This window comes from Mirounga leonina, unplaced genomic scaffold (genome assembly GCF_011800145.1).
Source record: "Mirounga leonina isolate KUSES-001 unplaced genomic scaffold, KU_Mleo_1.0 Mir_127, whole genome shotgun sequence".
NCBI classification, from domain to species: domain Eukaryota; kingdom Metazoa; phylum Chordata; class Mammalia; order Carnivora; family Phocidae; genus Mirounga; species Mirounga leonina.
Window position 1 is genome coordinate 34,954,006 of NW_023270316.1, and position 25,114 is coordinate 34,979,119.

General features: G+C 34.7%; 1 protein-coding gene across 2 annotated transcripts in view; it reads left to right on the top strand.

The window, feature by feature from the left end:
* Window positions 1–25,114, top strand: part of DACH1 (dachshund family transcription factor 1) — a 425,922-nt gene that overhangs the window by 280,545 nt on the left and 120,263 nt on the right. For both annotated transcript variants that reach the window (XM_035003251.1, XM_035003250.1), the window contains exons 4-5: window positions 8,122–8,294; window positions 23,329–23,464. In XM_035003251.1, the coding sequence (XP_034859142.1) occupies window positions 8,122–8,294; window positions 23,329–23,464 (309 nt within the window). The remainder of the gene's footprint in view (window positions 1–8,121; window positions 8,295–23,328; window positions 23,465–25,114) is intronic.

Here is a 25,114-nt window from a genome sequence, read left to right on the forward strand (position 1 = left end):
CAAATGAGGAATATTCAGATAATTCCCATGAGTATGCCATCCTACCTATGAGGGTTTTATGCTTTTTGGAAAATTTAATAGCAATTTTGGCTCAAGTGAGAAGATTTTTCAATTTCAACATAAATAATTTAAACCTGAAAACGTTGTATAAAACAATGGAAATTAAAACTGATGTCCACTGACCATGAGCAACACTTAACCATGAACATGAACTTTTTCTATTATATACCATGTATAAAGTATATTAACTTGAAATTTTATTTGATGTAATTGTAAATCTATAGGGAAATTAAAATATCCTTAGAGAGGAGAATTTCTAGTTCATTTGTTTGCCTAATGGAAAAATCATTTGATGAGTTAAAGTGGGAAAAGGTAGAAATTCATTGACATTGGCAATGAGAAAGGTTAAAAGATGCAGGATACATCTTAACATGGGTACATTATACCCAACTGCTTTATTTTGAAGAATTTCATGAATATGTTTTAGATCAGAAACCTTACATGTTTTTAGTATTGTTATTTCTACACTGTCCATAATAGCATTATACTTTCGCTGTGGAAATTAACCAATCTGTTGCAATATGACCATTTCCACTGAATAAAAACATTTGGTTCTTGCTTCCAAGCATCTTATAGTCCATATTAATAAAATATGAAAATATTTAGTCTATACAAATTAATCTGGCTACTATTTCTTTCCTTGTATTGAGTCCTGTGTAACGATTGACTCAGTTTGAGTCTGCTTTTTTTTTTAATTTGTTTTGGGAATCCATTTTACCTGGTTAACACTTAGAGCATGGTGCTAATGAGTCCAAAGAAAACAACAGCATCAAAAAGCAAAGTGTTTTCTGATATAATTATCTCTGTCTTAAAGTATTTAACCTTTATCTTTATAGTAATGGCCTTACCTCTTTTATTTTAAGTTGTATCAAAACTTTCTGGAATTTGGTACGAAATAAGGGAAAATGTATAAAGTATTGCATTCTGTATATAACAATTCATTGTAATAATTTTTATGAGTTTGAAATCAAGGCTTTCAAACGTAAACCATTTTCCATTTTAAGTTACCTAATGCTGTTCTGGTTTTCCATGATTCCTCAAGGATTCTCAGGATAATTGTTTTTTGTATGTCTCCCTGTCCTTTAAGGACCTTTTTATTTATTCCATTTGATCTTAGTGACTTGAACCTCAGCTCTGATTTTACAATTTGTTTCTCATTCTTTCTAGTTCAATAATCATTAGCCATGGCGAAGAACATTCAACTAAAATAAGAAAGAACTAAGCAGCTCTGATTTCCAGTATTCTGTATGTCACTTTGCGTAGCCTGTTAACTTACGCCACTTTCAGCAACACGGCTGAATATGTAAGGAAATAGAAATATCTCAACTTGGTGAAGAAATCTAGCTATTAGCATTGTTCTGATGAGTCCATGGACTTTAACAGCACTGGTGTGATAGTATGACCATTATATAGATATAAAATAAAATGTATCAAAATAGCTCTGCATTCAAAAGAAAACATTACAGGTAAAATAGAAGCTTTCTTGTATGGCAAGAGTTTTAAATTCCTAATTAACAAATACTTAACCACTCAGGTAACACAGAGTAAGCTTTAGTTAATAATAGATAGCTAAAGAAAATATGTCCAAATATTTCTGGGAGAGTAACATGTTTACCTATATGACTTGTATTTATTGGTAGTAGGATAGTTAGAATTCATGACAATACTGTTCTTTCTAAGAAAAAAAGTAAGTTGATGTCAGAACATCAGCTAAGCAGGATTGGTTACATGGCAGCCAACCAGTTTTGTTTTTCCCCAGCAATTCCAAATCAAACATGGGATGTGTACATATATAAATTTTAGACTCTAAATGGCCTTCTCTGTGGGCATTAAAACCTAGGCATTTGTGGTGTTTTGTTTTTGTTTTTGTTTTTGCTAAACCACTGAACCTAAACTGGAATATTTTATTTTGTTTTATTTTTTAAATTGTGCCGCTAATTAACTTTACCTGGAAAAGATTACTTCTTCTTCATTTTAAAATAATTTGATGAAGTTGAACCAAAACACCAAAACATTTCAGTGTTTTTTGTATGCTAAAATATAGATCAATTGAGCTCAAACGTTAACCAGAAAAAGATTTAAACATTACATTACATTAACTCATGAGAGGACTGTTTCTCCCATTTATGCAAAGCACTAGGAGTACTGCTGACAATTTATATCTCATTTTTTATTAGGGTGAAGTTAACCAACTCTAACAGATAATAACTTGTTTATTCTCACTTACCTTTGAAATAACAACTGAACATCCATAGTGTCTGTGACTAGTATTTACTCTTACTGAATAGTCTTGTCTGCATTACTAAGATGGCGTTGACATCCTTCTAAGTGGTCTCCAATGGTATGGAGTAAATGCCTGCTCTTGCCATTTTCATTGTAAACGAATCTTGACAATGTCAGGTTCCCGTCACAGTCTATCAGTGTCACTCACTAAGCAGTGGTGTGACCGTTAGTCCCTCTGAGATTTGCCTTCTTTATCAGGGTCAGCCTGTGGGAAAATCTGAATGGATAGTTACATGTTACTTAGATATAAAGGGCAATAACATTTACATATATTTTTACTATTTTAATGCATGATAGTTTAAAGGTGTTTACTTTTTACAGATCACTTTAATTTTGTGCTTGATTATTTTACATGTACTCTATCCAAAATTCATAAAAAAAATACTGTGGCCTTCCCTTTTGGAATCTACTTCTCATTAGATATATGCAGGATTCAATAATAAATATGATTATCTGGGCTAGGATATTTGGTGCCACTCATACACATACCCAAAATTTGTGGGTTTTTTAATTAAAGAGAAACAGTAATAATATGCTTTCCCCAAACATTTTCTATCTCCTTTTCCACTTAAAAATTGTGTGCCAAAAAATGAAGTGATCTTCTCTTTTTTTTCCTAACGATGATCTCCACATTTAATCACTCTTTAATTTTTTTATGGTAATCTTTTTTTTTGAACATCTGTCTTAATTGATAATTTAATGTTTCAGTTGATTTGTAAAATAGCATTCCAAATGCTGAACATTCACATTTCTTTCCCCTTATTTCAGTTTATTTGCAAGAATCAGTTACTAAAATTTTATTTATAACATATCCATATTTGTCTTTGGTTCTATTGAATATACCATGTAACAAGATACTGAATAGAATTTTTCCTGTGGCCCCACACAGGAACAAAAGGTACTGGGCACTCCTCATTTTAAAGAAAGTAACAAGCAACTGCTACTTATTAATAGCCCCTGAACCAGCCTATCCTAACTATCACTCCAGACCCCACAAATACCCTCCTCCTGCGTTTTAAGAGGGTATGACCATAGGGAGAGGGGAGTTGCAGAAATCCTTGTAGTGAAGAGATAGCATCTAATGGGGAGGGCTGTGGCTCACTGACCCTTTTTTGAGAGCGTTTCCTCACCACCAGGTGAAGGGAGGGGAAGTTCCAAGAGAATTATTCAAGGATTATAGGTGCCTCAACCTCATTTCAAAGCTGGATTTCTGTTTTGATGTGAACTGCTGATCTGTTTTCTGTACATATTTGAGCAATGGGGATAAAGAATTGAGAGGTGGCAGGGTAGGGAGAGTGGACATCATCAGAACAAGAGGACCCACACCAATGAAGGACCTTAGTTTCAAGAGGCAATGGCAGTTTTGGGAGCTTAGAAGAACAGAAAGCTGAGGGAGATTTCCATTGTCAGGGACTCCTGCTGCGAGGAAGTTCCTCTTAAAGGGCCCCCTTAAAGGATCAGACATGATTTAGGAGATACTTAGCATTTAGACACCTGCCATGTGGAAGACGTAAATGGCCGATAGGTACAGTCATAGAAGATACAGTGCAGGGAGAACTTGAGCAGGAACTGGTTGGGTAGGAGACCTTTATCCTACTATCCAGGAGAAAGAAAGGAGGAGGATGGATGAAAAACTAGCCAAGCCCATGTCTTCCAGGCTACCTAGGCTCTAGGGCTGGCCAGTGCTGATGGGGATAGGGAAACAGAGATGAGTGTTAACTAGAATGGATTTTTTGTTTTTGTGGGATTTTTTGTTTTTTGTTTTTTAGAAAGAGAGCATGTGTGCCAACAGGGGAGCGGCAGAGGGGGAGGGAGAGAGAGAATCTCAAGCGGACTCTGCACTGAGTATGGGTCCCAATCTCATGATCCTGAGATCATGACCTGAGCCAAAATCAAGAGTCAGTCACTGAATCGACTGAGCCACCCAGGCACCCCTAGAATGGATTTTTTTTAATACTCAAGGTTATTAAGGGGCAGAAAATCCTTGACAAAACATGTTTGAAGGCACTAATTAGAGGAAAAATAAAACCATTTTATATTTGTAACGCATCAGTTCTGACTGTCCCATAGTCTGATTACCTTTAGAGTAGAGATAGCTTTCAAAATTTAAGGGTTTCTCCCCAAAGCAGTGTATTTCTGCATTTAAAACTTGGTTCATCATAAAATATGTATCACAAAATATGATAAAATATAAAACAGGGGCAAGCCAAGAAAAGTAGTCTGAGCTCATAAAAAGACTGAGACAGTGCATCAAGCTGTTTGCTTTTTTTCAGAATCTGAACTATGTTGTAATGTTGGGGTGGGAAGAGTGTAAGGTGGGAGAGAATCTCCCATAACTGGTGTTTACCAATTCAAATTTCAGTTACACTAAATCTGAAGATCACCTTGCTTGTCCCTGAAGAATATACGTATTTTTTTACACAAAAGAAACTAAACACACACAATCACTTTTTTTGCAAATAAGTTCCATATATTTGTATACATACTTATTGATAAATTCTTAATACCATATAATTAGGCTGGGGAAGGGAATTGTTTCAGATTATATAAAATGCATAATTAACAGTTTTTAGCTAGAGACAGAATTGGTAATCACGCATTAATTTCAATTTTCTTTCTTTCATTTATGTACCCACTTACCTCTGGCTGTCTCAAGACTATACACTTGTTAATTTTCACTCTACCAAAATGATGCCATAGCATGAGTGGCTGGCCTCGACTGTGCTCGTGGTTACACTCTTAATTTCAGCACATAGCATCTGCCTGTTGTATTCTACCCTCAGCTGAACCCACGTAAGCAGATGTCTAACCTGAGACTGTTTCTGTGCTTCCCCACAATCTGTGTGTACGACCAGGTATGGGAGATCCTCTCTCCCTTCCGTTCCCTACTCCCAACATTAAAATATGATTACAGATCCCAAGTAATCAACAGCTGGATACACTATCTGAGTCTTTTTGTAAACTCATGGCCATTTTCCTTGGCTCAAACCATTTTATAGTTTTATTTTATAAGTTTTTGCATATGTGCCTCAACAACCTATTACAGTATGTGTTCTTTGAGGATACTAGGCCTGTATCAACTTCATCTTGTTCTTCTACTGTAAAGTCAAGAAACAGTGTGATTCTATAAGAATGGGGAAGGAAAAATCAGTTTTTTTCTGTTTCTCCTTAACTCTCCGTAGCAAATATAAGAATTTTTCTTACATATTTCATCTGTCTCTTGCAAGATTTCATGTGGGCATAGTAGTACACTTTAATTTTAAAGGTATATATATGTGTATATATATTTGTATGTAGGCATAGTATGTATGTGTGTGTGTGTTTATATATATATATATATATATATATATATATGTATGTATGTATTCTGGCTTATATCAATCACTGAATATATTGGCTTAAACCAAAGCACCTGAAATTATACATTTAATAACTATGGGTATGTCTTGTTCTGAAGTGGCCTATTTTCACTTCTTATTTATTCATGCTAATAGAGGAAAAGGATGTTATAAATAATGCAAAAATCACTTACAGCTGACTTAGTTATATATTGTATATTTTTCATCAGACTTAGTTTCTTAATTGTTTGCTCTATTTATTACCCAAATGAGCTAACATCATGAGTATTTAACAAATGATGATTGGCGGAGATGGCTAGGAGCATTTTATGGAGTGGGAAAATCCAATCTAGTGCTATAAACTTGCTATGGAAAATTCGCATATGGATGATTGATATTTACCTTACACAAGAGACTAATACCCTGTGATGCAAAAGAGATGTGAAAATAGATCATATTTTGTCTATATTCTGTTTCAGATTGAATCAGAATTTTGGCTTAATATTTTATATAATGTGAAAAAACAGAGTTAGTGTTTCTCTACTATGAGAGTAAAATTGAAATATATTTGGAAAAATGACTTCTTCCAGTATACTAACTGGCAATCAGCAATCAAATAAAAGAAGAAATTGGTTCAAGTGAACAGATAAACAAAAGTAGATAATAGATATAAACAGAGCTCAGACTGAATCTAAAATAATGAATGTGAATATTTTTCTACACTCCATATTATATTGCCCAAATAAGCAACATACTATGAAAATATAATGCTTGCTTTTGTTGGATATTGTAAATGAAATATGTAGAGAGAATTATCCATTAATTACAAATTCCCAATCCAGTTTTCATATTCAAATAGCATTTATTCCAAAGTGTTATTTCTATACCAACTGTCAGTGATTGTTCCTCAATTTTTGTTTTAACTGATACTATAAAAAGTAAAAATGTAAAGAAAAAATTTGAGCATACATTGATAAAGGCATTGTAGAGTGGAGATTTTTAAAATGTTTTGTCACTGTATGTTTTCATGATATCATACATTTGAAAAATTCATACTTATAACTTTTACATATTTGACTAGGACCTTGGTGTAAGTGTCAAAAAAGGCATGAGTAGAAAAGTGAAGTACATAAATTTGTGAATATGGAAGTGAACTTTTATATCACAGTGTAGGAACAAGCTGGAGAAATTTCTTTTATGAGTCATTTCTGGATGAAGCTATAAACTTTTTTTTAGCCAAAAGCTGTCATGGTTTCTTGTAAAATAATAAAGATAATAAAGATATCCATTTTAATTGATTCTTTTCATTGTTTAATAAAATTGCTTTGTTTGATTGCTGAAGAATTTGAATTGAGTTTTCATTACCCACTTCTGAACAATTTACTCTAAGATCCAGACAGTATTGAGCTAATGAGTTTGAATTTATATTGAACCTTAACTGTCTTCATGAAGTAAATGGAAAAAAATCATGGCAGTAACTAAGTATTCTTCATTAAAAACTATATCGTAGAGATTTTACAATGAGGCTTTTAATAGAGCTAAAGCATTTAAATTGGAGTTTTACCAACTTTGCTGTTTCTAAGCATATTATAAGAAAATATGATTTCCTTTAAGAAACCTGGGATAAGGAAACACTGTACTCTTGCCCACCCCAGGGATCTCACACTTCTGTTACCCCCCTCTGCCTGCCTGGACCTCACAGCCTTCCACGTAGTCATCCTCTCCATCACCTTCAGCAGAGCCACCGTCTGCCAAACTGTATAATGGCATTTTTTGGCACTAAAAAATAGTAGTTGCACAGAAAAAAATTCTAATTATCGCATAGTAAAATATAGGACAGAATAAAGAGATACTACATTTAGATAACTGATTGTGATAAGCTAAAAAAAAAAACCCCTCATATTTTAAACAAGAATTAGACTGATCAGAAGAATAATACAGCAGCCAATTGACCATTTGTACTAAACACATGAAGCGTGGTGATATGATAAAACATGGCACCAAACTGGTTAGCCTTAAAACTAATTCCTGTGAGTGGTGAGTGGATATCGTTGCCTAAAAAGGGACAAATATTTTTCCTTTGGCAATTATTATTAGAACATTTTTTAATGCTTAAATTTTCTTTTTATTTATTTATTTATTTTTATTTTTTTTTTAAAGATTTTATTTATTTATCTGAGAGAGAGAATGGGAGGGGGGAGGGTCAGAGAGAGAGGCAGACTCCCTGCTGAGCAGGGAGCCCGACGTGGGACTCGATCCCGGGACTCCAGGATCATGACCTGAGCCGAAGGCAGTCGCTCAACCAACTGAGCCACCCAGGCGCCCATAATGCTTAAATTTTCAATGATTTATGTTCTTTGCCATTTTCATAAATGAGATGTACCATGTTTCATAGTTTTACTTGACCAAAGCAATGATGAAATATGTGTATTTTTTATAGGACTGGAACTTCCTTTTATGATGATGCCCCACCCTCTGATTCCTGTCAGCCTACCTCCAGCGTCTGTCACCATGGCAATGAGCCAGATGAACCATCTCAGCACCATTGCAAATATGGCGGCTGCAGCACAAGTTCAGAGTCCCCCATCCAGAGTTGAGACATCTGTTATTAAGGTAATTGTTTTCTTACATGGTTGTTTTGGCTTCCGCCAAACAGCATCTCAAACCACCATCTCTCAATCTGTGATTTTATTCCACAATTCTAATGTCAAGACAGCTAGGTGGTAGTTAAGTAATGAGAAAAATCACTTGTAGTACTTAGAACCAGGTAGAAGCAGGGGTACAATATTAGACAATATTAGGTTAGGTTAATCCTAAATTCTGTGTTGTGTCTATTAAGAGAGAGATGAACATAGGAAATTAATTGATATATTTCAAATAGCACCTATGTTTAAATGTTTGGTTGTGTGTATGAGGGCATGCATGTATATGTATGTGCGTGTAGTGTTTTGAGACTTTAGGTGTGGAAAAGTACTTGACTTGTTTTTAGAAGACAAGAAGTGTTAAATTATGGTTCTGCCACTTGATAGCTATGTTGCCTTGGACATGTGACTGAATCTTTCTGATTCTATTCTACATATAAAAATAGGTAATGCCGTATAGGTGTAAAAACTAAACAAAATAATAAAATTCATTGTTTTTTATAAATTCAAAATACACTACATGTGGAAGATAACATTATTGTTATACAAAAATCGCATGTGTGTATATACACAATTTTCTCTCTCTCTCTCTCTCCCCCCTTGTGTGAAAGGGTATATGTATAACCTTAAATTTGTATGTGTATAGTTTTCATTTATTTTATAATGTGTATTTAAATCAAATTACTTTAAATGCATTGTCAGAATATATTATTAATTTTTCAGCTAAGTAAAAGATACCTCATGCTCATCCTTATCTGACATAATCATTACATCCTTTTTCTGAATATAATACATTTGAGTTTAAGGCAGCCTCTGGAGCATATCTTACATAAAAGGTCCTGTTAACAATTCTTATTCATTGCTGGTAAATATGCAAAATAATATAGACATTTTGGGAGACAGTTTTATGGTTTCTTACAAAACTAAACATACTCTTACCATACGATTTTATATTTTGCCAGCTCCTTGGTATTTACCCAAATAAGTAGAAAATTTATGTCTATACAAAAACTTGCACATGGATATTTATAGCAGCTTTTTAAAAAAATTATTGCCCAAATTTGGAAACAATCAAGATGTCTTTCAGTAGGTGAAAGGATAAAAAAGGTGGTACCTCCGTGACTTTGTTAAATTAACATTTGTTAAGTGGAACATAGGGTGTTGGATGGTGAGTCATGGTCCAACAACAGACCATAAGAAATACTGAAATAGAGAACTTTATTACTCATGAGTCCTAGAGGAAGTACCTGGAGGACCACATGATGAGGTCAAGGCAGAGTGCAAAGAGAACAAGGTAGGATCTGGGGCAGATGCCTGTATTAAGATCCATGGGTGGAATATTTTGAGGTTCCTTGGCTAGGGCTAGATTGGTCAATTAAAACCAGAAGAGCAGCGTTTTGGTAAGCCCCACAGGGGTCCTATCTAAAAGGAGATTGCTAATCACAAATGCTGTTGGGGAAGTCCTATTAGGGACTTACGATTTGTTTGTGACTCTGTGGCTGCTGTCTAGGGCATGTGCTTGCATGTCCCTCCAAGACAGTTGGCCAAACAAAATGGATGCCTAGGCAGCGATACCATGGAGTAGTTTAGCTAAACTCCTGACACCATATAATGGAATATTATTCAGAACTGTAAGGAAATGAGCTATCAAGCCATGAAAAGACATGGAGAAAACTTAAATGTATACTGGTAATTAAAGAAGTCAGGCTGAAAAGATTATACACTATATGATTCCAAGTATAAGACACTCTAGAAAAGGGACAGCTATGAAGATACTAAAAAGATCAGTGATTGCCAGGGCTTGACAGGGATGAATAGGGAGACCACAAGGAATTTTTAAGACAGTGAAAATGCTCTGTATGATACTATAATGATAGATAATGTCCATTATACATTAAAAAGAGGCCTTGTGGGGCACCTGGGTGGCTCAGTCGTTAAGCGTCTGCCTTCAGCTCAGGTCATGATCCCGCGGTCCTGGGATCGAGCCCCGCATCGGGCTCCCTGCTCGGCAGGGAGCCTGCTTCTCCCTCTCCCACTCCCCCTGCTTGTGTTCCCTCTCTCTCGCTGTGTCTCTCTCTGTCAAATAAATAAATAAAATCTTTAAAAAAAAAAAAGAGGCCTTGTGACTACTTATACAGAATGTTGAATAATATGCTAATAGCAGTTTTTCTTATAATAATGGCTCTATAAACAAAGATATATACTAGTTCCTCATACCATTTTCTGAAGTATCTGCATCAGAAAAATTATATATATATAGAGAGAGATTATAATATATATAATTATATTAGTTCTATATTATAGATATATGGATATTATATATTATTCTCTATAAATATATGGAATATAAATATATAAGTTATATATATAATATATATATCACAGAAGACCGAGATCAACTTCTTAAAAATCTTTAGCTGAGAAAATGCCAATGAATGCTACATTGTCATCAGCCAAGAACTGAGAAGATAACTTTTAAAAATTCTTCTTTATTCTAAGTGACTTTTAGAGGGTTCCTTTGTTACCAAAGAATTTGTTAATCAAGGAGTCACTGCATAATTCAATTTATGATCATTTTTGGTAATACTTATTACTGAGAATTCAACATTCTCATTGCCTCACTCACTGAAGTGAATGAGAGGGAGATTTTGGCTAAAGAAAAAAGCCTAAGTGTTCCTATAATTGTACTCCATAGCTATTTAAAAAGAAAAAAAAAAAGAAAAAGAAAAGGTACTAAGTATTAGTTACAGGATGTGATTATTCTCATTTTTTAAAATTTAGTAATTATTACTATAGATAATCATCTTCATAATATTAATTATATAATTTTCACTCTTGAAACTGGGAATTTTTATAATTTCTCATTTAGACAAGATTTAGATTCATAGTTAAAGTAAAAATATGACAGAAGAGCAGATTTTAGCAGTTTAAAATCATAATGGGTGACTTTGTTATAAACTCTATGTAATTTGGACATCAGCTAGTAGAACATGGATCCAAAAGACTCCAATTACATTAAGAAGCTCGATTTATTTTATATTTTCAATACATATATATTTTTAAAATTGTGTTGTAGCAAATGTTAATTAGAATACTAAAATAGTGAAACTTCCTTTAATAAATCCTTGATTGTCGGGGTTTAGGTAAGTAGGAGGAAGGAGTTGGGTTTCCTCTGGAAGGCATCTGTAGAAAACAATCTAGATTATTGAAAAGTCAGCAACATTCCTGTGGTTTCTTAAATTAAGGTTAGGAGTGGAGAGGAGGGAGATAGGGAAAAAGGAAGGAAATATGCAAAAAGGTAATAAGAAAGGGATGGAGCTCTGTGTCTTGAAATGTGTGCCAACACCTCCTACATCATAGTGATATCCCATTTCCTAGTCTCTTGGGGCAAATATTTTCAGAAACTTGGCTATGGATAGATTAGAGGAAATTCTGGACTTTTGAATGCAGTGGTGGTATAAATGGTCCTAGCAGCTAAATAAGAAACAATGGCTCTAATTAAGAACGATTAGAGAAAATAAAAGCTGATAGTTTTTAAATTATTATTTATCATTAATAAAACAAAGCTGGTAGTTTTAATTGCCAACATCAAAGTGAAGTTCTGTTGGCCACTGTGGAAGTTCTGAAGGGCCTATTTGCCCCTTTCTTCTGAGGCTGGCCACCTATATATTTTTTAATTGGATGCTGACAGGTAAAGATCATTGAGAAGAAACAGTTTCAAGAAAAGCATGAGACGATTCTAGTAATTTTTGGTAAGAAATACTCAGACCTGGGAAAAATTGAGAGAATGGCTTCAGAGAATAAGGGTGAGGAATAGGTTCTTTATAGAATTCCAAATATTAGGGGAAACAAGTTAATAAATCAACCTGCCTAAATTTATATATAGTAGACTTTATAGCACAAGCAGTGTTTAGTAAACTCCCATGATATGTATTAGTTAAACTTAATTTGGGGGAAGTTTTATTTTCCCCAAAGAAAATGTTTGGCTCCTATGTCACATTAAATAGTAGGGGACCCAAGTGGGCAATTAGAATAGCGCTTGCAACTTGGTTTGCCTGAAAAGATTCTAACTGTGAAGGCCGATTAAAAGTGAAATGTTAAATACTAGAGAAGAAGATATACCCCCATCTGAAGGAATGATAAAACAAGAGAAGTAGCCTTTGAAGGGAAAATAGAAGGTTGAGGGGTTTTCCATGTGCTGGAACATTGGTACATTCCAATGGCATTTTTTGAGAGTAATGACAAGAATTAAAATGATAACTCAACCTACATGAGAATGGCAATAAGAATTTATAAGACAGAAGAGAAGTGAAAACAAAGCTCTCAGAGTTACATATTTTAAAGCATTCTGTCCTTACCCTTTCTAGGAGGTAAAGGAGCTTCAATGACTTTCTCATAAGCCTATTTATGAGAATGTACATACCAGTACATGCAGTGAAGCAGGGTCCGAAAGCTGTTTCCTTGGGTAAAATTCACCCTGCCTCCCCAGTGTTGGCATGGATTATGAGTTAAGAATGGCTTTCCACTTTTAAGTGGGTGGGGAAAAAATATCATAGGAAGGAGAATCTTTCATGACACATGAAAATTATATGAAATTCAAATTTTAGTGTCCGTAAATAAAATGTGTTCACAACTTAGCTACTCTCTTTATATAATGTCTATGGCTGCGTTCACATACAAAGCAGAGTTGAATAAAATATTTACTAGCTGGCCTTTTACAGAAAATGACTGCTGATACCCACATTAAAGCTCTGATTAACTCAAACACATGTGAATCTTAGGCTGTGGATAACTGATACAGCTAAAACTAAACTCTCAAACATTATGGGGCCACAGGATTTGGTGTTGAAAAATAAAAGAAATTAAAAGGACTGAGGAAAAGAAAATTACATGAATGAAGACAGTACCACTGTAACATTCTCACTTGCTTTAAATGCAAACCTTCATGATGGAGTCTGCCAAAATTAAATTTAGATTTTTCTCCTGCTGATTGGTTTGGACTACTGGAAATAATTTAGTAAGATAACTTTGAGTAGGAAATGGGCATATACTGTTTAGACAATAATTCTAATTTAAATCCCTCATAGCCAATCGCCTATAAGTATATATTAAATTATTATAGGCTCTGTATTAGTCTATTATGTATCAGTGAGACTCAGATATTTTTGAATGTTGTGAATGAAGAGACATAGACTTGAGATGTCAGATGTTATATAATCCAGCTTTCTCCATGGTGGAGAAATAATTCTTGCATCCTCCCTAGCCATTTTTATATAGCTAAGATTTTGTGGAAAGCCTATTCTATTTTCAGCAAATTCAAGAGTGAGGAGTGCTACATTAGCTTCTACCTTAACTTTATTACATTCTCCTGGAAGAAAAAAGGTCTAATAATTCTTCTGTGTTCTAGCCATTTAAATATACAAATCCTCTGCTATAGTACCTAGAGTGTTTCTTTCCTCCAGACCAAATATTCTCACTTCCTTTGACCATTCCTCATCAAGCTTCTTGGTTGACTTTTTTTTAAAGCACCCCCTTGTCCCCAACCCTTCCCATACAATATTCTAGAAGTGAACAGCCTAGTGAAGAGACACTGGAACTAACATAAGCCTCAATTTGGACAATAGTTTATAAATATAGTCATAATTCATAAAACTTTTTGCTAGTTGAATGTGTGACTCATTAAATTTCATGCCTTTTCAACATGAAATTTTATTAAGCCAATTCTTTGTTTTTATACTTTTACTAGGAATTTGCATTTGTCCATATTAAGTGTGTTTCCCAGTCCACCGATTTAGGCTCTTTAGATACTTAACTTTTTTTTTTTTTTAAGATTTTATTTATTTATTTGACAGAGAAAGACACAGCGAGAGAGGGAACACAAGCAGGGGGAGCGGGAGAGGGAGAAGCAGGCTCCCCGCCGAGCAGGGAGCCCGATGCGGGACTTGATCCAGGGACTCCAGGATCATGACCTGAGCCGAAGGCAGTCGCTTAACCAACTGAGCCACCCAGGCGCCCCCCTTTTTTTTTTTTTTGAGTATAGTTGACACACAATGTTATATTACTTTCAGTACAACATGGTGGTTCAACTTCTCTATACATTGTTATAATCACCACAAGTGTAGCTACCATCTGTCACCATACAACACTGTTACAATATCATTGACCATATTCCCAACGCTGTGCCCTTTGTTTCTGTGAGTTATTCATTCCATAACTGGAAGCCTATTCTTCAGATATTTTTGAATCTTGACATTCTAAACTATCATATTAGCTATTTATACAATCATTGTATCATTTCCAAATTGTAAAAGGATGTATTACTTGTACTACCTTAAATCACTGAGGAAAATAAACGGTATAAATCGAGAGATCAATTCTTCTTGTCATTAGAGAATTCCTAATAGGCTGAAATGTTCTACTAATTGATTCTCTTTAGGTATCATTCATCAAGTAGCCCCAAATCTCCCTGAATGAATCAATATTTTTCTCACATTTTATTTAATAAATTCACAATGATATAAGGACTTAGAAAAAATGGTTCTTATTGAAAAAAAATAAAATTAAAAAAAGAAAGGCAGTATATTTTAGTGGCTTAAAACATAGATTATGGAGGAAGGATTCTTGGGTTTATATTCCATTTCTACCACCTCTTAGTCATGTGACCTCAGACAAGTTACTTAATATCTCTGTCACAATGAGGTTAATGATATCCCTACCTCATCAGATTGTCACACTGATTAAATTAGTGTTTATGAATAATACCATTAGAAGTTTTTGTACACTGACACTATATTCTCCCATTATTTTCTCTCCAAATAGTCACAAACATCTGTTTAAAAATAAGTTATAGAATCTTATAAGGAATTTGTGTCAAGCTTTTGAAATAGAGTCAAAATCGTAAAGTAAGAACTCTTTTTTTTTCTTGTTCAGCCCTCTTCACCTAAGAAAAGCACTGCAATTTGCTTTTGGGGGGCGTTGTAGTGCAGTGGTATACAAAGCGGATTTTTAAATGCATTTTTTTCAGATTTCATTTTTTTCAGGGATAGTATAGAATTGTTTTTGAGAAATTTGGCAATATTCAAGTTATTCTACATTCTTGAATAAACATCTTTCTCGCATGCCACATCATAGGGTTTTCTGAGAACAAGGAATATGACTTAAATTTGTTAGGCTTCTCCACCAACCTCTTTGTGTGTGTGTGTGTGTGTGTGTGTGTGAGAGAGAGAGAGAGAGAGAGAGAGAGAGAGAAAGAGAGAGAAAGAGAAGCAGAGACACTTTAGGACATTCTCATTTAAAGAATTAAACATTGAAAAAAAATTTAAATACAATGTATAAATTTCCATTCCCTAATACTTTCCTTCAAAGTAGGTCCTTAAGGTACTATTTAGTAAATAGGACTTTATGTGCATGAAGTTTAAAATGTTTAAATATTATAAAAACTAGAACCAGAGTGACTGGATTCTCAAAGTACATGAAAATCCTAGAACAATGTCATGTCCTTTATGTTTGTTTTTAGGTACAGAATAGTTTATTTTGGGGCAACCATAAATAACTCTAGATGTATGCATTACTTTTAGACATTTTTCACAGAAAAATTGACTTCATATAATTTTTACTTGGATTTAGAAAAAACAGTTAAGTATATTCTCTTAATGTTTCTTTGGATGTTGATATTTAAATGTGAAGAGGATACTCACAAGAAAAAGAAAGTATTAAAACATAGCCACCACTAACTCTACCCTACATCAATGTATTTAAACAAATCACATATATTTAAACCCAGAAGTTTGTAATAATACTAAAAAACAAACTCATAATTCACCTTTGAAATCTAGGGAATTGATTCTTTTAAAGGACAAAGGTTTAAACAAAGGATAAATAAAAGGGTAGAATCAAGCATTTTCCTGGGTTTCCCATACAAACTGTTCCTCAGAATAATCATTAATTCATTAGGGGAAATTTCCGTCCATATAAATAAATCTTCTAGCCAAAAAACGAATAAGGAATGATATATTTAGAATGTCACCAAATTGCCAGTCCTAATGAAGTGGCCTCTAGGCCATGATCATCAGTGGGAGCCAGCATCATAAAATGCAACCAAGCAGACATTGTATGCATGGGGGCATGCAACACCATCTATGAAGTAGTCTCGCCCCAAGCTCAACTTGAATCAAGCATCCAGATTTAACTGTGTAGGACATTCAGGATATAGAGGAAGACAGAGATGAATTACACCCTTAAGGAACTGCATCTGACCAGTTTCGTGTGGTCGTAGCCTCTAAGAACATCTTCAGTGCCTTAACTAGATAAAAATTTGGCTTTCAACATTTGCCATGCACAGAGAGGATGATGCCAGTTAATGAATGGCAGTGTTGGCCAAGACGGAATTTACCTTTTTCTCCTTGCTCTCCACCCTCTGCTCCTCCTTCCTTGAGTGTGGGAATGGAGGAAGTCCTAGCTTTTGATTAAGATGCTAGTATTTATTATTACATAGGGATGAATTATATCCCTGAGCCAAGACCGTAAGTTGTTGTTTAAAGTAACTGGAAGACTTTATGTTAACAAATAGTAATCTGAAATTATGAGGCTACCTGAATTTTCATACAGATACAGGGGAAAAAAAATAGTCCCTGACCACCACTGAATAAGTTTGAAGAGACAGCAGGAGAATAAAACTAAGTTGTTTATGATTATACTCATGGGTCCTACCAGTTTCATATTTAGCAACATTAAGTATTTCTTGTGTATCATCACCAAAACAAATAAAAAGAGCTATGTAAACACCCCTTAAAGCCTCACTTTAGAACTTCGAGTCATGGAGTTTTGATGGTGTCTGCCTGATCCTCTACCAGATGCAAGTATATTAGTAGCATCATTTACTATGTCTTCCAGAATTACTTTTTTTTCCCATTTTATTATTTTTATTTTTTTTACTTTTTTAAAAAACTTTATTTTATTGTCAGTCACCATACATTACGTCATTAGTTTTTGATGTCCAGAATTGCTTTTTAACATTTTCCTGAATCCAGAATCCCGCTTCTATTATTTGTTTTCTCTGATAGTTTTTTTTCAGAACAAGGGAATTTAGATGTCACACTTAATCAGTGTACATATATGATTCTGGACTCCGCTGCCATTTCCTAGTTTATGATAGATGCTCCATGAGGGAAAGGATTTCCATCAGTTCTGTTTACTTATATATAACCAGAACCTGGGACACTGGCACATATTAGATGTTCAGTAAATATTCTTTGAATAAATGAATTCAAGTCTGAGTTGTCTTAAAGCTCAGGAGTTGAGGTTATATAAAGTGCTAGTCAACTTCAATTTTGTAAGTTAAATGTTATATCAAGATAACATTTAATGTTAGAAATATCTTCTCCCCACTCCTATAACATATTCACTGAGGGAATCTCAGTCTGATAAACATAAGAAAATCCAGATCATTAAAAAGAGAGCAACATAAAGTAAAGCTAAATGAAATAATTCTTTAGAGAAATCAGTTGTGATTGAGTTGTGATTATTTAGACTTACACTAAGAAAATATTTTAAGTTGATAAAATATAATGCATTTTGTGATGGAGAAGAGGCGGCTGAGGCAATGTAATTTTTAATTGTTCAACTGCACATGTGTAGTACTGAACATTTGATACTCTTTGTTTTAGAATTTTGGAATACACTATTTTGAATTCCACCTTTGATTCTGAATTATCTTAGAGACTAATACTTCTTGTTCTGCCCAGAGGCAATAAATGCAGCCTTTTCTTTATTGTTATTCCACTACCATTAGTTTACTAGTATGACCTTTTTTTTGTGAGAGGGTATTCCTCTTAAATTTTCATTTATTATTGTGGCTGGTTTTATAAAGATGGAACATTGCAAAGGATTGTGTTTTATTGATTGGTGGAGTTATGATGCAGGATTATAAAGCAGTGTGTTGAAGTATTAAATTAAATATTCTTCCTCTTTGTCCTACTTCAGGCCCATCTTGGAGGTTAAAGGGTATTACACAAATGAAATGATAAATCCAGTTTACATAGTTTCCCTATAGACATTGAACTGTTTCTTTCTTATTATGTCTGAATAAAACTCATTATCTATTTTGTTTCAGAAATAATTACGAGATTCTCTCCTAAGCAATTCTTTACTGTCTCCATTATTCTCCATCTTATAGCATACTCTGGAAAGGCAAGCATATAAATATGATAAAAGAATTAAGCTGTTGAAATAAATTAATTTATTGTGCAACAATGTATTCAAATCTTACTTGCTCAGTGGATTTTACTTTAATGAAATTCTTCAAAGAACAATACATCATGTTCCAAAGATTGAAATTATACATTAAGTGAAGTGACTGAATATGTTGTGTCTCAATTTATAGAAAGTTTCAATTGAATACTTAGCTTTTAAATAATAAAAATTTGCATAAATTAAAATATTTTCTTTAAACAAAAGTATTAAGTATTGTCTTTGTATCCTTTGTTCTTAGACAATTATAATCAAAGTAAAAATAAGCTAAAGCTAAATTAAATACAATTTTACCAACATTTTCTAAGCCTTGAATTATGTTTTTAAGATGTATTTTGCATTAGATTTAAACCCAGTTTATTTTTTACCTGGTTTATTATATAATGTTTTAGAGTATTTTGAATGTATAAATGAATAAGTGAATAATGCATGAATGAAAAGAATCATCAAGGAAAGCTTTGACAGTTAAATATATTGACTAATGAAATAATTTTTATACTTATGTGGAAAATAAAACGACTAATTGTTTTTAATGGCATAATCATTGTTGCTAGAATTTTAGGCATTAAATATTTAAGTATTTTATGAGTTTAATATCTTAGGAAAAAATCAGTATCTCATGCTTTCCATTAGCACCAGTAAGAAATCTATTATGGCAGGAAACTCAAGACTTGCAAAATGACTTCAGAGGGATTGATTTATTTCAAGATTGCACTTTATCTCTGTGCGTCCAAACAGGTGCATATATGATCACCTACATAACTATTATGACAACTGTTAAAATGTAATGATGAATAAACATTGACATCGGTGACTTTTTCAAGAAAATAGAATGGTTAAGTTAGAAAACTGTATTTTTGTCAATTAAAAATACAGAATGTTCTTTTTCAAAAACATACCATGTACTTCTGTGTAATCCAAGTGTTGAGAACCAGACGTATTAGGAATTACCTTTCCAGTTTAGACAAACTCATGTGCCTCTTTATTAGAATTTTTAGAAATCAAGGTTAGACTCCTTGTAGTATATCTCTGGTCATTTATGCAGTTAACATTAGCATAACTTATTAATACATTTACACAGACTATAAAAGAATTCTATACAGTATTATACGCAAAGGATTAAGAACACTTCTTCCAAGACCTATCTGAGTAGCTACTTGAAAGACACATTAAGCACAGTGTTGTTTCAAGCAGTTAAGTACAGGACCTAATTGCCATTTTGGGGGGTGAGAGGATTAACAAATTGTGGGATATATTTGTGCAGTTGAATATATTCAGCAGTAGAAAAGAATGAACTAATGACACGTGTAATAACATGGATGAATCTCAAAAAAAGTTTTGTTGTGAAGAAGAAGCCAGATACAAAGTATGTACTCTATGGTTCCATTTTTATGAAATTCTAGAACCAGCAAGTCTATTTTGTGGTGATAGAATTCAGAAAGTGGTTGCTTCTAGGAATCGGGAGGAATTGACTGTAAAGGGACAAGAGAAGTCTTTCTGGGGTTATGGGAATGTTCTAGATCTTGACAGAACTCATCAAACTGAATACATAATAAATGCATAGTTTGCTTCATAGTTTAGGGTAGGTGTGAATGTTAAGAAAAAGGATTTATAATATCAGCTGTTTTTAAAATTATAATTAAAAGATCGGAAGTAACTTTCAGCATCCAGATGTGAAGTCTCTATTCTTTTAAATCATGTATGTGTTTGTTTCTTAGAAACTTAGGTCATTTCGTTTGCCGTGTGGACTAAAGAATTCATATCATTTAGAAGTATACCTTCTTTGGGGCACCTGGGTGGCTCAGTTGGTCAAGCGGCTGCCTTCAGCTCAGTTCATGATCTCAGGGTTCTGGGACCCCATGACGGGCTCCCAGCTCAGTGGGGAGTCTGCTTCTCCCTCTGTCCCATCCCCTCCTCGTTCTCTCTCTCTCTCTCTTTCTCTTTCTCTCAAATAAATAAATAAAATCCTTTTTAAAAAGTATACCTCCTTTGATTTATTTAGTTTGGAAAAATAACTGGTAACTTGTTTTTGTGTGTGTGTTGAGACATTAATTTCAAAATATTTTATCTCCAAATTGTGCAGTTGGATACCATCTTTCTTTAGTATCCTTCAGTATAACAAATGTATGATGTGTCATAAACTTCTCTGAACAAGCTAACTGTAAACTTTAGCACTGGGGAGGGGGTGTCTCCCTCTTTCCCTCTTTTCTGCCCCATCTCTCTCTCTTCCTCATTTACTTATTTTCGGTCTTTCAAATGTAACCCCACATGACCTGGGTAAGAAAACATATTGTGTGATGCATACATTTACCTACATACCAGTCAGTTTGCTGTTTGCCGAAAATAGAGCACTTTATTCTTAACCTCCGATCAGTTAAGGTAAAGGGCGAGTGTTATATGGTATAATATTGATACTACATCTCTCCTTTGGGAGGTTTTAATTGTCCTTTACAGAAACCAATCCACACATTTTAGACCAGTCCAAAATCTCCTAAAATACAAAAAGTTATCTTTACAACAAGATTCTAATATACATTGCAACTGTTGAAAGAATTTAGTTGTTGTTGTTGTTGTTGTTTTCTTTTTCCTTTGTTTTGGTTCTTGTAAATCTTTTGTCATGAAGTTTCTTATGGCCTGTTTTTATTTCATGGAGTATATAATGGGAAACTGGTTCATGCATGGATTTGGGAAGAGGGCTTTGTCATTTTTCTGGTTATTTTCATTTTATTTGTCATGCTTTTTCTTTTTTTTTTTTTTTAAGATTTTATTTATTTATTTGAGACAGAGAGCACATGAGAGGGGGGAGGGTCAGAGGGAGAAGCAAGCTCCTTGCTGAGCAGGGAGCCCGATGCCGGAATCGATCCTGGGACTCCAGGACCATGACCTGAGCCGAAGGCAGTCGCTCAACCAACTGAGCCACCCAGGCGCCCTGTCATGCTTTTCAAAAATTAAGCCTCCACATATCTATGGAAGATGTTTATCAACAATGTTCAGGATTAAAAAATTAAACAGGTATGAGACAAGTGGTGCTCAATTTTGGATGCACATTAAAATCACCTGGAGTCTTAAAAATAAAGTGATGTCTGGGCTCCACTTCTGATCAGTGCATGGGGCTGATGTAACAAAGGACCATGCACTGGGTGACTTAAAACTACCCAAACGTAGTCTCTCACATTTGTAGAGACTACAAGTCTGAAATCAAGATGTCAGCATTGTCATGCTCCCTCTGAGCTCCTAGGTAGAATCCTTCCTTGCCTCTCCATCGCTTCTGGTGGTGCCTGGCAATCCTTGGCATTCTTGTCTGGCAGCTGCGTAACTCCAATCTCTACCTCCATACATGACATTTTCTCTCATATCTTCACAATGTCTCCTGTAAGGGCACCAGTCATGTTGGATTAAAAGCCCACTCTACTCCAGCATGACCTCATTTTAATTAATTTCAGCTGCCAAGACCCTTTTTCCAAACATCACAGGTACTGGGGATCAGGACATCACCTTTTTTTGGAGACATGATTCGACCCCTCATACTCAGTAAGCCAGAATCTCTGGGAGGAAAGCCCAGGCACCAGGCATGTTACAAACCTCCCAGGTGATTCTAATGCAGAGCAGGACTGGGAACCACCACCGGACTAATAGAACCTCTGAGACCAAAGATACCTATTACCTACCCTCATTCTCAATGGTCCATTGACCTCCTACAAGTCAATTACATTTTAAACCTTTTTTCTTTTAAATTTCTTAAAGTCTGCTCTTTTAATATTTGCATTTTTGCACCTGAATAAGGAATTATTATTTTTTATTTATTCCATATCATGTAGTTTACCTTCTAACCTTTCAAATATTTATTAATTATTGAAAAGACCGTTCTTCCAGGCCTACGTGCCTTGCTATCTGAAGGCATAAATATCTTGTTGCTCAAAGAAGAAAATGTTAATAAGTGGAGTATCTTATTTCTTAACCTGTAACGCCATTTATAATAGCTCATTGGAGACAGTTATACGATATATTTGCACATTAGTCTAATGGGGAAGGTTCAGGGCTTAGCCGGGGAGACGTGGCATGGGACCTAAGTGTTAACACAATAGTCTCAGGAAACATGATACCAAGTTTCCCTGGGATACAACTAATATATATTTCATGAATTTCCCCTAATGCATATATGTGGTTGAATTGGAGCTGAGAGAAGCGGGTAGTCTGAAAATTACTAGAATCAAACAAAATTATTCCGATGTTAAATAATAATCGGTTTCTATGACGCCTTAAAAATGTGACCATCCAGGTGCGTCCAGAGCAGTGCCATGAGGAAGAAGCTGCTAATAACGTCTCTAGTGTTACTGTTATTATGGCCTGTCACATTGATCATTTGTGTGCTAGATGACCCGTAGACGCTTGCTGCAGCAACGAACCTAGTTAGAGATTTTTTGAAATTGGTAATTGTCTAGAGTTGGAACCTGCTTTGTTCTGTTACTTTGTGGCTGTTCTAAGGGGTCCTGAGAGGGTTGTCTTTGTTGGCCTCCCTTTTTGTCCAGAGAGGGGATCCGCATTTGCCATACGGTCACTTGCCTGTAGACCCCGTTTCCTAACTAGTCTTTCCCCACTTGGGCTTCGCTCGGGGTAAAAGGTCACACTGCCCGTGAAAGACGACCTTCTTGCCTTCGCGTCTCTATGGTACTGCCCGAACGGAAGTCAGCGTTCCGGAAGTAAAGTGCCCGCGTATTGACCTCTCCTCTCCCCCAATTCTTCCCGCGGTGCCGCAGGAGCGCGTCCCGGACAGCCCTTCGCCGGCGCCCTCTCTGGAGGAGGGTCGGAGGCCGGGCAGCCACGCCTCATCCCACCGGAGCAGCAGTGTGTCCAGCTCCCCAGCGCGGACCGAGAGCTCTTCCGACCGAATCCGTAGGTCTCACACTTTTCCCGTCGCCATTTAAACTCTCAGCTGGCTTTCCTAAGCAAAATGCCCTCCTTCCAAACAGAGCCCAGATGTATCATGTTCTGAAGCTCTGGAGCGATAGCCACCCCGCAAAATTGTGTTTCCCAGTTTGCAGGATCATGAGGCGGGGCGCTGCATTAACGGGGTCGAATATAAACTCCCCCTCTTGATGCCAGACATAAAGATCTGAGCTATGAAGAAAAAAAAAAAAAAAAAAGATCTGAGCTATGAAACAGGGAAATGAAGAAAAAAATAAAAATTAAAATTAAAAAAAAAGTAAAAAAAAAAAGATCTGAGCTATGAAGAAAAATAAATAAATAAAAAATTAAAAAGAAAAAGATCTGAGCTATGAAACAGGGAAATGAAGAAAAAAATAAAAATTAAAATTAAAAAAAAGTAAAAAAAAAAGATCTGAGCTATGAAGAAAAAAAATAAATAAAAAATTAAAAAAAAAAAGATCTGAGCTATGAAACAGGGAAAGTAACCTTCTAGATTAGTTTCTTTTTTTTTTTTTTAAAGATTTTATTTATTTATTTGAGAGAGAGAGAATGAGATAGAGCATGAGAGGGAGGAGGGTCAGAGGGAGAAGCAGACTCCCCGCCGAGCAGGGAGCCCGATGCGGGACTCGATCCCGGGGCTCCAGGATCGTGACCTGAGCCGAAGGCAGTCGCTTAACCGACTGAGCCACCCAGGCGCCCCTAGATTAGTTTCTGAAGTAAACACCTCCAACTCACAGTTATCTAGTGGCTAAGTATATGGTTTAGGGGTTACTCAAATTTATTCTGCAGCCCTACGCCCTGCCAGGGTTTGAAATTTATCAATTTTCAAAATTCACCCTTGCATTGGCAATCGTAGCCACAAAGAGGAATAAAAAAAATGGAATTCAAAATAATTGACTTACACAAACAATGAATCGTGGAACACTGCATCAAAAACCAATGATGTAATGTATGGTGATTAACATAACGTAATAAAAAAAATTAACTTAAAAAAAATCTTAGTCATTCTTATCAATGGATTAAAGAATTTTAAATTGCTTGAATTTTAGGATTTGAATTAGTAAGTCAATAATGCATATTATTGTCAGATATTATTAAAATCTAAAAAGTAGGGGCTCTGTTTTATTTCATGATTACATTTTCAGATATTTAACCAAGAAAATGAAGAGTAAAGTTAAAAATGCCATTCAATTAACTGGTTATTTTATATCTGTATTTTGTGTCGAGAATCTAGTATTGTTTTTACAATACAGTGAACATATTAACAATGATTGTGTTGGTTGACAAAATCAGTATCATTGTATCCTTTACAGGATTTAGTTTATTTTAAGAAATCATGTTTGTGCTACAAACTTCATCTAATTACACGTAACTGGCTGAAGTTATTTGGTTTTTGAGAATATTTTTATAACAGGAAAAACATTTGCTAGAAAGTGTCCTATAAGTCATAAAGGTTCATTTGCGTAAAGTAGAAATCCTTAGTATGAATGTTATTGAGGTAGATAACAAATACTAGGTTAAATTGTATATAATACGACTATTTTAAAAATAGTTAATTATTGACAGTTATATAGTTCAACATAATTCTAAATATAAATACTTGATTTGGCCTGTCTA